General features: G+C 41.9%; 1 protein-coding gene across 1 annotated transcript; it reads right to left on the bottom strand.

Moving 5' to 3' along the window:
- Window positions 1-11378: 11378 nt before the first annotated feature.
- LOC132630695 (uncharacterized) lies at window positions 11379-12561 on the bottom strand. Its single transcript, XM_060346253.1, has 3 exons — window positions 12473-12561; window positions 12307-12383; window positions 11379-11758 (listed from the first exon to the last, which is right to left on the bottom strand). The coding sequence occupies exons 1-3, from the start codon at window positions 12559-12561 to the stop codon at window positions 11379-11381; spliced, it is 546 nt and encodes a 181-aa protein (XP_060202236.1).
- Window positions 12562-12818: the final 257 nt, after the last annotated feature.

The raw sequence follows: 12818 nt of genomic DNA, 5'->3' as shown, positions 1-12818 counted from the left end.
CGTCACCTCGATAGAATGCAGTTGTGCCAGAGTCTTTATGCATGTATGATGACAAGTATATTTTGATAAGTATATCATTATAAGCATTCTATGATAAGCATGTCATGATTGCATCACACCGGGCCTAGTTGGCCGGGCAGTCACCGCCAAGGCGGACAGCTATACGGATACACCATGACCTTTTGGCATGGGCAGACACCACTAGTGGGCGGCATGAGATGGTACCCCGGACGCGGGAGGCCTGGACGCGGGCTAATGTTATTGATTATCACACCGTTTCGCTATGGACGGGCAGCTTACACATTATGCATATATGATATGATGATGAGAATGAGTAAGACAGCATGCATTACTTCTCTTATGATTCATTCAGATCCAGATGTTTCATATTGATGCTCTCATTATATTATTGTTGTTTTTCTTCATTGATTATGCCTCTCATACTCAGTACAATATTCGTACTGACGTCCGTTTCCTTTGGACGCTGTGTTCATGCCCACAGGTAGACAGGGAGGTGAGCTCGATCCAGATTCTTAGTTGCTGTCAGCTGATTGAGAGCAGTCCATTGTCCGGAGTTGCCTATGCTCATTCTTTTGGTATATATGCATATTTTGGGCACGAGGAAGTCTTGTTCCGTCTATATGTATTCAGTCTGTCAGTAGAGGCTCGTAGATACGCAGTGTGGGTTAGATGGTCTCACAAGATGTTATCATATGTATATATTATTTTGATGGCCGAGAGGCAAATGTATATAAAGAATTTATATTTCTACATAAAAGTGTGTTTCCTATAATTTCAGGTACAAGCTGATAAAAAGGGCATTAAATGAGTAAGATAAGTAGTAGACCAAGCGGTGCTCGGTGGCTAGCTCCGGGTACCCGTCGCGGCCCCTAGCTGGGTCGTGACAGAAGTGGTATCAGAGCAGTTCGTCCTAGGAAGTGTCTACGAGCCGTGTCTAGTAGAGTCTTGTTTATGGTGTGTTACGTGCCACATCAATAAACAAGAGGCTACAGGGCATTTAGGAAAATGACCATCCTTCCTCTTAGGAAATCGTGCGGTAGAGCCATGTATAAGGTCTTATCCTTCCTAATAGTGTGTTGTGATTTCAGAAAATGCCGCCGAAGGGAAAAGCTACAGCCGCCCAGAAGGGCAAAACTACGACGAAAAGGCGGGCAGAACGATAGCTTCCAATGAATGTAGGGGAAGGTGAATCACAAAATGAGGCCTCACCAGATGTAGAAGAGCAAGGAGGAGCCTCAGCTCCGATCCCTCCACCGGGCGCTTCGGGTCAGCAAGTGACCGATGCCATACACTTATTGACACAATTGGTTGCCGCCCAAGCACAACGACAAAATGCGGGCCCGAGCGATCGTTCAGCTAGTATGAGAGCCCGTGATTTCATGACCTTAAATCCTCCGGAATTCTTTGGGTCAAAGCCGGATGAAGATCCGCAAAACTTTATTGATGAAATGTTGAGGACCTTAAAGATTATTCATGCCTCCGAGACCAAATCCGTGGAGTTGGCTTCTTATAGACTCCGCGATGTGGCGGTATTATGGTACAACAACTGGGTAGAATCAAGGGGAGAGAACGCGCCTCCTCCGGTTTGGCAAGAATTTGCGGATGCCTTTATTCGTCATTATTTGCCACCCGAGGTCCGCCGAGCTAGAGCGAACAGGTTCTTTAATCTAAAGCAAGGAAGCATGAGTGCCCGAGAGTATAGTATGAAGTTCAATTCTTTGGCTAGATATGCTCCAACCATGGTAGCCGATATGGGAGACCGGGTTCATAGATTTGTGAGTGGTTTGGGGCCACATCTATTTAGAGATTGTTTGACAGCCTCTTTACAAGACGGGATGGATATTTCCCGAATACAAGCCCATGCTCAGAATCTTGAGGAACGACAACAGCTGCAAAGAAGTGATCGTGATAGTGACAGAAGACAAGGTAAGAGGGCTAGATCTATGGGAGCGAGCAGTGAATATAGAGGGGGACCGAGACAGATGCACTCTAGACACTCAGGTCAGTCAGCGACTAGTGCGCCTCCCAGATTCTCAAATAGGAGGTTTGATCGTTCTTTTCAGTCAGGACAGGGCCAGAGTTCGAGGGCCTCAGATTCTCAGTTCAGGGGAGATTTTAGTCAGCGGAGACCTCCAGTACCGCGGTGCAGCCAGTGCGGTAGATTGCATTCCGGGCAGTGCCGTCAGGGTTCGGATGCATGTTATGCCTGCGGGCAAGTTGGCCATATGATGAGAGATTGTCCTTCGGCGAGAGGTAGAGTTGGGACTCAGCCTACAGGATCAACAACTGGATCTTCTTCAGTACGCCCGACAGCACAAACTTCTCAGACTACAGCAGGTAGAAGCAGATGTAGAGGGGGAGCATCTACTTCAAGTGCTGTTCAGCCCCGCGTATATGCTTTAGCTGGGCGACAGGATCTTGAGTCCTCCCAAGATGTGGTTACAGGTACATTGACTGTATTTTCCCGTGATGTATATGCTCTGATCGATCCGGGTTCTACTTTCTCATATATTACTCCATATATTGCTGATTGTATTGGGGTGAGACCTGAGCCAATTAAACCTTTCGAGGTATTTACTCCGGTTGGTGATCCCGTAATAGCAAGACAAGTATATAAGAATTGTGTAGTTATTATATGTGATCGTCAGACAACAGCTGATTTGATTGAACTGGAAATGATAGATTTTGATGTAATCATGGGGATGGATTGGTTGGCATCATGTTACGCTAATGTTTGTTGCCGGACAAAAGTGGTTCGATTCCATTTTCCGGGAGAGCCGGTGCTTGAGTGGAAGGGTAATACAGCTTCTCCGAAAGGTAGGTTTATTTCTTACCTCAAGGCAAGGAAGATGATAGCAAAGGGCTACATTTACCATCTAGTTCGAGTTCATGACACCAAGGCAAGGCCACCAACTTTTCAATCAGTTCCGGTAGTGAATGAATTCCCAGATGTATTTCCAGACGAACTTCCAGGTCTTTCTCCAGAAAGAGAGATTGATTTTGCCATCGATGTGTTGCCGGACACCAAGCCAATTTCTATTCCTCCTTATCGAATGGCTCCGACAGAATTGAAAGAGCTGAAGGCACAGTTGAAAGACTTGCTCGAGAAGGGTTTCATTAGTCCCAGCTCATCACCGTGGGGAGCGCCGGTCTTGTTCGTGAGGAAGAAAGATGGTTCCCTACGAATGTGTATCGACTATAGACAATTGAACAAAGTAACGGTGAAGAACAGATATCCTCTTCCAAGGATTGATGACTTATTCGATTAATTGCAAGGTGCCAAATGGTTTTCTAAAATCGATTTGAGATCGGGTTACCATCAAGTGAGAGTGAGAGAAGTGGATATTCCCAAGACAGCATTCCGAACGAGGTATGGCCAATATGAGTTCCGGGTGATGTCGTTTGGGTTAACAAATGGCTCGGCGGTGTTCATGAATTTAATGAATAATGTGTTCAGGCCATTCTTGGATCTCTTCGTGATAGTGTTTATTGATGATATCCTGGTGTACTCTCGCACAGAATCAGAACATGCAGATCATTTGAGGATTGTTCTAGGCGTTCTTCGAACTCGGGAATTATATGCAAAATTTTCAAAGTGCGAGTTTTGGCTAAATTCTGTGGCATTTATAGGTCATGTTATTTCAGATGATGGCATCCGAGTCGACACTCAGAAAATAGAAGCTGTGAAGACTTGGCCAAGGCCTACAACGCCTACGGAAGTTCGTAGTTTCCTGGGTTTGGCGGGATATTATAGAAGATTTGTAGAGGGCTTTTCGTCTATTTCAGCTCCATTAACGAAGCTAACCCAGAAGTCGGCGAAATTTCAGTGGAACGATGCTTGTGAGAGTAGTTTTCAAGAGTTGAAAGACAGATTGACTTCAGCTCCAGTGTTAACACTTCCCGAAGGGCCGGATGGCTATGTCGTGTATTGTGACGCTTCCAGTGTCAGATTAGGATGCGTATTGATGCAGCATGGCAAAGTTATTGCATATGCTTCGAGACAATTGCGGAAACATGAAAAGAATTATCCAACTCGTGATCTCGAATTGGCTGCGGTTATTCATGCCTTGAAGATATGGAGACATTATCTGTATGGTGTGCACGTCGATATTTATACAGATCACAAGAGTCTCCAGCATATTTTCAGACAGAAGGAGTTAAATCTGCGGCAGAGGCGATGGTTGGAATTACTGAAGGATTATGATGTAAATATTTTATACCACCCCGGAAAGGCAAATGTAGTAGCCGATGCGCTTAGCCGCCGATCAATGGGTAGCTTAAGTGAAATTCCCCCGGAAAAGAAAGAGATGGCTCGTGAGCTCCACCAACTGGATAATCTTGGAGTATGTGTGATGGATTCGGGTGGTGCAGGGATTAGCATTACTGATCCCACAGTTTCCTCTCTGAACACAAAAGTGAAAGAACGACAATATGAAGACCTCAACTGCGTCATTACAAAGACACATCTCATGGAAAAGGGAAGTCTTCATTTGAAGTTGCTATGGATGGGGTTCTTAGGTATCGAAGCAGATTATGTGTGCCGAATGTGGCGAAATTGCGCCGTCAAATACTAGAGGAAGCCCATTATTCCCGGTATTCTATTCATTCCGGTGCAACCAAAATGTATCATGACCTTAAATTGCTATATTGGTGGGACGGAATGAAGAGGAACATAGCAGAATTTGTAGCACAATGTTCAAATTGCCAACGAGTGAAGGACGAGCATCAAAAGCCAGGGGGCTTATTGCAAGCAATGGAAATTCCTACGTGGAAATGGGAAGTCATTAACATGGATTTTATTGTGGGATTAACCCGTTCACGAGGGAAGTATGATTCTATATGGGTGATCGTGGACAGACTCACGAAAGCCGCCCATTTCCTCCCAGTTAGGACCTCATATTCAGCGGAAGATTATGCCAAGTTGTATTTAAAGGAATTTGTGCAACTTCATGGAATTCCCTTGGCCATTATTACAGACAGGGGAGCACATTTTACAGCCAAGTTTTGGAAGTCCTTTCAGGAAGGTCTCGGCACTCAAGTGAAACTTAGCACGACATTTCATCCACAAACTGATGGACAAGCCGAGCGTACTATACAGACCCTAGAAGATATGCTAACGAGCATGTGTGCTGGATTTTGGTGGTAGTTGGGATGAGCATTTGCCCCTTATAGAATTTGCTTACAACAATAGCTACCATTCTGGTATTCAAATGGCTCCATATGAAGCTTTATATGGAAGGAAGTGTAGATCTCCAATTGGATGGTTTGAAACAGGAGAAGCACAATTGATAGTCCCCGAATTGATTCAACAGGCGGTGGAAAAAGTTAAGGTGATCCGAGATCGATTGCAAACAGCCCAAAGCCGCCAAAAGTCTTATGCAGACAATCGTCGACGAGACCTGGAATTTCAAGTGGGCGATTGGGTGTTTCTAAATGTATCACCGATGAAAGGGGTGATGAGATTTGGAAAGAAAGGGAAGCTAAGCCCTAGATACATCGGACCTTATGAAATCGTTACTAAGGCGGGTCAGGTAGCCTATGAATTGAATTTGCCTTCGAAGCTTGAATCAGTCCATCCAGTATTCCATGTTTCGATGCTCCGCAAGTGTATCGGAGATCCCACAAAGATTGTCCCGATGGAGGATGTGCAAGTGACAAAGAAACTAATATACGAAGAAGTGCCTATTGCTATTTTAGATAGACAAGTGCGAAGGCTTCGGAATAGAGAGGTAGCATCAGTCAAAGTCCTATGGTGGAACAACAATCGGGAAGAAATGACTTGGGAAGCGGAAGAGAAAATAAGATCCAAGTACCCCCATTTGTTCCAACCCCCGGAATAAATTCAAGATGAAACGTCGACGATATAAGGTATGTATGCTTTATTTTTATGCTTTTGGTCGTGTGTAGCCATAGATGCGTTGATATTGTGATGTAGCCCTGTGAGGCGATGATATTATGGGTTGTTGTGACAGGTTAGTATGCCATATTACAGGGGAAACTCTGGAATTTCTTTTGTAGGATCCCGAGTGTTTAACATTCGAGGACGAATGTTTCAAAAAGGGGGAAGAATGTTACACCTCGGAAATTTTCCCGTTAGTGTACAGTGAATAGGCTAACCAAGGACATAGTGTATACAATGTTTTGGAGACGAGTGATAACGTCCATTAAATTGGTATCGAGGTGTTGAACAATTGTTAAGAAGGTTCCATAAGGATCGGAGATTTAACGAAGTAACAAAAATAAGATTCAGTTAACTGGTGGATTATACGAACCGTATAATGGGTTTACGGCCGTATAATGAACCGTAGAAGTGTCACAGAGTGAAGTTGAGAAAAGGTGGGTTTTACGGTAGATTATACGGACCGTATAAAATTATACGGCCCATAAAATGAACCGTCAGGATGACATAGAAAAGGGCAGCCGCTGGAGCAGTTTTACGGTCGATTATACGGACCGTATAAATTTATACGGGCCGTATAATGGACCGTATAATGGCATCGGGACAAATTTCATTTTATAAAAAAATGATCCAAGTTCATTTTATTCATTCCTCCTTCTCACTCCACGACCCAATCTCTCTCTAGAACATTCCACACTCTTCCAATACAAGAATCCAAGTGAAGAATTAAGATCAACTTCATCAATCCAACAAAACCAAGTGTAAGGAACACCTCAAGGATCATTTAAGTCAAGATATTCCATAAAAGGTGGAACTAGGGTTTTGTGCAAGTGAAGCATTTCAACTAAAGACTTGTTCAACTATCATCCAAGGTAAGTTTCATGACTTTATCATGTTGTTTAAGGTATTAGAAGACTAAGAAGCTTGAATTGTAGAAAGACATGGTAAATGGGTCTTGAATGGGTGAATAGTGTCACCATTGAATGATAGTGGAATTGAATCATGAATGATGATGTGTTGTAATTATGAATACGTTATAAATGATGTTTATATCGTGAAACAAGTATTAAATGTGCGAAAACACAAAAATGAGTTATAAGAACAAATGTGGGAAAATTGGAGGAAAATGGTGGAATGTGATAAACGTATATAAATGATGGTTGTTGATTGTAATATGGTGAATGTTGTTGTGAACGTTGGGAGTTGATATGGACTATGGGAAAAGTAGTATAAATAAAGGAAGTGCTGCCCAATTTTCTCTAGAAATAGTGACGTATCCCTTAAGTCGATTAGCTAACGTTAATACAGATTCTTTCGTGAAGGTAGCGACATGACATTAAGGAGAGCAAGCGATCGATAGCGAAACTAAGCAACAAAGGTATGTGAGGCTAGTCCTTTCTTTCTAATGGCATGAATCCTATAGCATGAATTCCTTTCCTCTTCATGAATTCCTATACTCCGGAAAGCTAAAAGCCTATATCCATAAGTGCCCATATAAGATAAGGAGATATGATATGATGATGCCATGTTGATAATGATGTTATTTATTGCTCACACTCACCTTATGTATTATTTCCTTCAAGGTGAGGCAGAATGCTCATATATGTTCATAATGGAATTGAGGGTTCGCGACCTTACGTCACCTCGATAGAATGCAGTTGTGCCAGAGTCTTTATGCATGTATGATGACAAGTATATTTTAATTTATGCATGTATGATGACAAGTATATTTTGATTTATGCATGTATGATGACAAGTATATTTTGATAAGTATATTATTATAAGCATTCTATGATAAGCATGTAATGATTGCATCACACCGGGCCTAGTTGGCCGGGCAGTCACCGCCAAGGCGGGCAGCTATACGGATACACCATGACCTTTTGGCATGGGCAGACACCACTAGTGGGCGGCATGAGATGGTACCCCGGACGCGGGAGGCCTGGACGCTGGCTAATGTTATTGATTATCACACCGTTCCGCTATGGACGGGCAGCTTACACATTATGCATATATGATATGATGATGAGAATGAGTAAGACAACATGCATTACTTCTCTTATGATTGTCATTCAGATCCAGATGTTTCATATTGATGCTCTCATTATATTATTGTTGTTTTTCTTCATTGATTATGCCTTTCATACTCAGTACAATATTCGTACTGACGTCCGTTTCCTTTGGACGCTGTGTTCATGCCCACAGGTAGACAGGGAGGTGAGCTCGATCCAGATTCTTAGTTGTTGTCAGCTGATTGAGAACACTCCATTGTCCGGAGGTGCGTATGCTCATTCTTTTGGTATATATGCATATTTTGGGCACGAAGAAGTCTTGTTCCGTCTATATGTATTCAGTCTGTCAGTAGAGGCTCGTAGATACGCAGTGTGGGTTAGATGGTCTCACAAGATGTTATCATATGTATATATTATTTTGATTGCCGAGAGGCAAATGTATATAAAGCATTTATATTTCTACATAAAAATATGTTTCCTATAATTTCAGGTACAAGCTGATAAAAAGGGCATTAAATGAGTAAGATGAGTAGTAGACCAAGCGGTGCTCGGTGGCTAGCTCCGGGTACCCGTCGCGGCCCCTAGCTTGGTCGTGACATTCTCACCGTCAATCGTAGTCATTCATTTGAACTGTCAGATGAGGACAATCTTTTGGCCAATCCTCATGTGATGAGTCGTTTTTCTCATAACTATATTGGTCCCAAAGAGAATATGATTTTGAAAGATATGCCCACTCATCAAATGGACATGGTTTCTCTCGGGCTTATGATTCAGGCTCAAACATATTTATGTAGGAGTCTTGAACGTTCTGTAAGTGAGGGTAAACTTATTCAAAAGCTTCGTGGGGAGAATATCGTACTTGCTCAGGAAGTGGAAATTTTTAAGGTGGAATGTAACTCTTCCATTGCGGAGTTGGACAGGTCCAAAGACGAGATTGTAGTGCATCGGGCTGAAGAAAGGAATTTTCGGAAACAAATTGATGATCTCAAAAAATAAAAAGCTGAGGCTTTTCGTATAGCGAAGGAGGAAGAGTTGGTTATTGATGATCTGAAGCAAAAATTAGTGGAATCAAATCGGCTTCAAATTGATCTCTAGAACAAATTGTGGGATCAAAGTGCCAAATTTAGCAAACTTGAATCTAACTTCCAGGCTTTGGAATTGAAGAATGTCAAAGACTCCGGAGAGCTTGCACAGGCTTTGATTGATCTAGATCAAAGTAAACACGATATTCAAGCTCTCCAGAAAGAGTTGACGGTTAAAGATCGGGATCTCAGTAAGAAAAATGTTATGTTGGCGGAAAACCATAAAAATTTCTTGGAGTTTATGGATCATTATAAAAAATTGCGTGATTACACAAAGCAACTCCCGGATCGGAAAGACATGTACAAGCAAAAAATTGATGATATGGAGAAGGATTTTGAGGATGAAAAACAAAAGATTCTCAGTTGGGCTGTTATCAAAGCTCGTCATGAGTTTTCGAAGAATTTCAACCCTTATTCTTCTAATCATGCTCAGGCTCTCGCCTTTGCTGAACGGAACATGAAAGAAGCCAGTGAATTCCTCGAATATGATGCGAAGGATGAATCTATGGCTGAAAAAGAAATTACTGAAGAGGAAGATGATGTTGGTACCTTAGATAAACTGGATATGTTATCCAGAGATGCAACTATTCTTGCTTATGAGGATACTGTAATCGGGGAGGATCCAAACATTGATTCAAATATTGGGGATGTTCCCGAGGGTACTCCTGTGCAAATTGCCAAAGATGCCCTTCTTCCCTCTTCTTCAATAGTTTCTTCTTCTCATGTTTGATTATAAGTTTATTAGTCGAGCCCGGAGGCCTTTTCCGTACATTTTTGGGGCGATAGCCTCTATTTTCAGTCTCTGGTGATAGTCCCCTATTGTTTTATTGTGAAGTATGAGGAACAAAGAAATGATTCCCGTACATTCTACTTACTGCCTCGTTAAAAACCTCCCCGGTAAAACCCAAACGGGATAAAACTCGGGTAAGGGAAAAACAGTACAATTTGTCGAATGCAACTAGATGTTAGGAATGGAAGAGCTTTAAATTTCTTATGTTGTAGTTGTTGGAGACAATATTCCCGTCCAAAGTTTCTAATTGAAATGTTCCTTTCCCTGCATTAGCTATAACCCTATAGGGTCCTTCCCAATTTGCTCCTAGTTTGCCCTCATTCGGTACCTTAGTGTCTGGAGTTACCATTCACATGACCAAATCTCCAAGTTTAATTTGACGCAATTTGGTCTTATTATTGTAGTATCTTTTCACCTCATGTTTCTGCGCCATTAACTTGATTAGAGCCAATTCTCGGTGTTCTTCTAATAGATCAAGTCCATCCTTTATTGCTTCCATGTTCTCTATATATGTATCTATAGCATATGCATATCTTATGCTTGGGTCCATCACTTCAATTAGTACCAGTGCCTCCGCTCCATAGACTAGTGAAAAAGGTGTTTCTCCTGTACTAATTTTGTGCGTAACCCGATACGACCAAAGAACCTCGAGAGGACATTAGGCCAACTTCTTTTGGCTTTGCCAATTCATCTTGTCAATACTTTGAGTATCATTTTGTTTGTTGATTCTGCCTGCCCATTGCCGGATGGATGATATGGTGAAGATGTTATCCGTTTGATCCCGAAATTTTGGAGAAAATTTGTTATCTCCGCTCCAATAAATTGCTTTCTGTTATCACAACTTATTTTCTTTGGAATACCGAATCAACATATGATGTCTTTCCGGAGGAAATTAATAACCTGCTCTTGTCCAATTTTTGTGTATGCCCCTGCTTCAACTTAGAAAAATAGTCAGTTGCAACAAGTAAGAATTTAACTTTACCTTTGGATTCTGGGAATGGTCCCATGATGTCGAGTCCCCATCTCATGAACGACCATGGGGTAATGACTGAATGAAGAGGCTCTGCAGGTTGATGTGTTGCAAATGCATATGCTTGACATTGTTTGCATCGTCATACAAAGTTTTGTGAATCTTTACCCACTGTGTTCCAATAATAACCTGCACGCAGCAAACATCGGGCTAATGATCTCCCACCGGAGTAATTTCCACAATATCCACTATGCACTTGTTGCATAGCGGGTTCTGTGTCCGTTGGGCCTAAACACTTGGTGAGTGGCCCTCAAAAGGTTCTCCGATAAAGCTCTCTATAAACCAAGCAATATCTAGCTGCTTTTACTCATAATTTTCGTGTTTCTTTCTTATCTGCCGGTAGAGTCCCTTTTAGCAAATAATAAAGCATCTCATTTCTCCAATCACGTGTTGATCCTGTTGTACGTACTTCAATTTCGCAACCAATTAGATGCAATAAATGGATCACACTTCTGCTTCCTAGTTCTGCAGGATCAGCAGCTGATGCCTATTTTGCTAAGCCATCGGCCTCCGCGTTGCTTTCCTATGGAACTTGCTCTAATCCCTAGTCTTTGAATTTTGCAAAGAGGTTTGATATCTGCGTTTGATACTTCTGCATTCGTGGTTCTTTTATACTGAAAGTTCCATTCACCTGGTTGACCACTAATTGCGAATCATAGTGTAACTTGATGCTTTTTACTCCATATTCCAAAGCAAGTTTTAAACCTGCAAGAACAGCCTCATACTCTGCTTCATTATTAGTAATTTTTGGGCATTTAATGGCTTGGCGGACAATTTCTCTGTTGTGTACTTTAAGCGCTAAGCCTAATCCCGACCCACTTTCATTAGATGCCCTATCCGTGTATAGGGTCCATATCCCAGAGGATGACCCTAAAGTTGCGATGGTTTCTTTTTCCACCTCCAAAGTTAATTTTGAACTAAAGTCTGCTACAAAATCGGCAAGAATTTACAATTTTATAGCATTTCTAGGTTGATAAGTAATATCAAATTCACTAAGTTCAATCGCCCATTTAGCCAATCTGCCTGATAATTCCGGCCTATGGAGAATACTTCGTAGGGGGAATGTCGTTACCACGACAATTGGATGGCTTTGAAAATAATGTCTTAATTTTCTAGCAGCATGTATTAAAGCTAAAGCCAATTTTTCTAAGTGTGGATACCTTGTTTCGGCATCTAAAAGTGCTTTACTACATAATAAATCGGAGACCGTTTACTTCTTCTTCCCGTACCAGAACTACGCTTACCGATACCTCTGAAACGGCAAGGTATAGAAATAGCTTCTCATCGGGGTTAGGTTTTGACAACAATGGCGGACGGACTTGAAAGATACCTTTTGAACTCTTGCAATGCTTGCTTACATTCTAGCGTCCACTCAAAATCTTGCTATTTTTTTTGTACAATGAAGAATTTGTGGCACCTCTCCGATGATCTTGAAATAAATCGAGATAGCGCTGCTACTCGACCAGTCAAACTTTGAACCTTCTTTTTGCTGTTGAGATCATCGGGAATGTTTCTATCGCCTTTATCTGGTCTGGATTTATCTATATTCCTGACTTTGAAACCATGAATCCCAAGAACTTTCCGGAAAAAAAAAAGCCAAATGCGCATTTTTCGGGGTTCAGCTTCATGTTGAATTGCCTTAATATTGCAAAGGCTTCATTTAAATGAATCAAGTGATCTTCAGCTCTTTTTGACTTCACAACCATATGGTCAATGTACACCTCCATCGTTTTCCCAGTTGATCTGTGAACATTGTTGTCACTAACCGTTGATAAGTTGCACCGGTGTTCTTGAGTCAAAACGGCATCACATTATAACAATGTAAACCCCTCGGTGTTATAAATGTTATTTATTTTGTTCCACAGGATTCATCTTGATTTGATTGTATCCTGAATATGCATCAAGAAAACTCAACAACTCATGGTCGGCTGTTGCGTCTATCATTTGATCTATATGAGGGAGTGGAAACGGATCCTTTGGGCAT

Source organism: Lycium barbarum, chromosome 3 (genome assembly GCF_019175385.1).
Source record: "Lycium barbarum isolate Lr01 chromosome 3, ASM1917538v2, whole genome shotgun sequence".
NCBI classification, from domain to species: domain Eukaryota; kingdom Viridiplantae; phylum Streptophyta; class Magnoliopsida; order Solanales; family Solanaceae; genus Lycium; species Lycium barbarum.
This window is presented reverse-complemented; position numbering and strand designations above follow the sequence as displayed.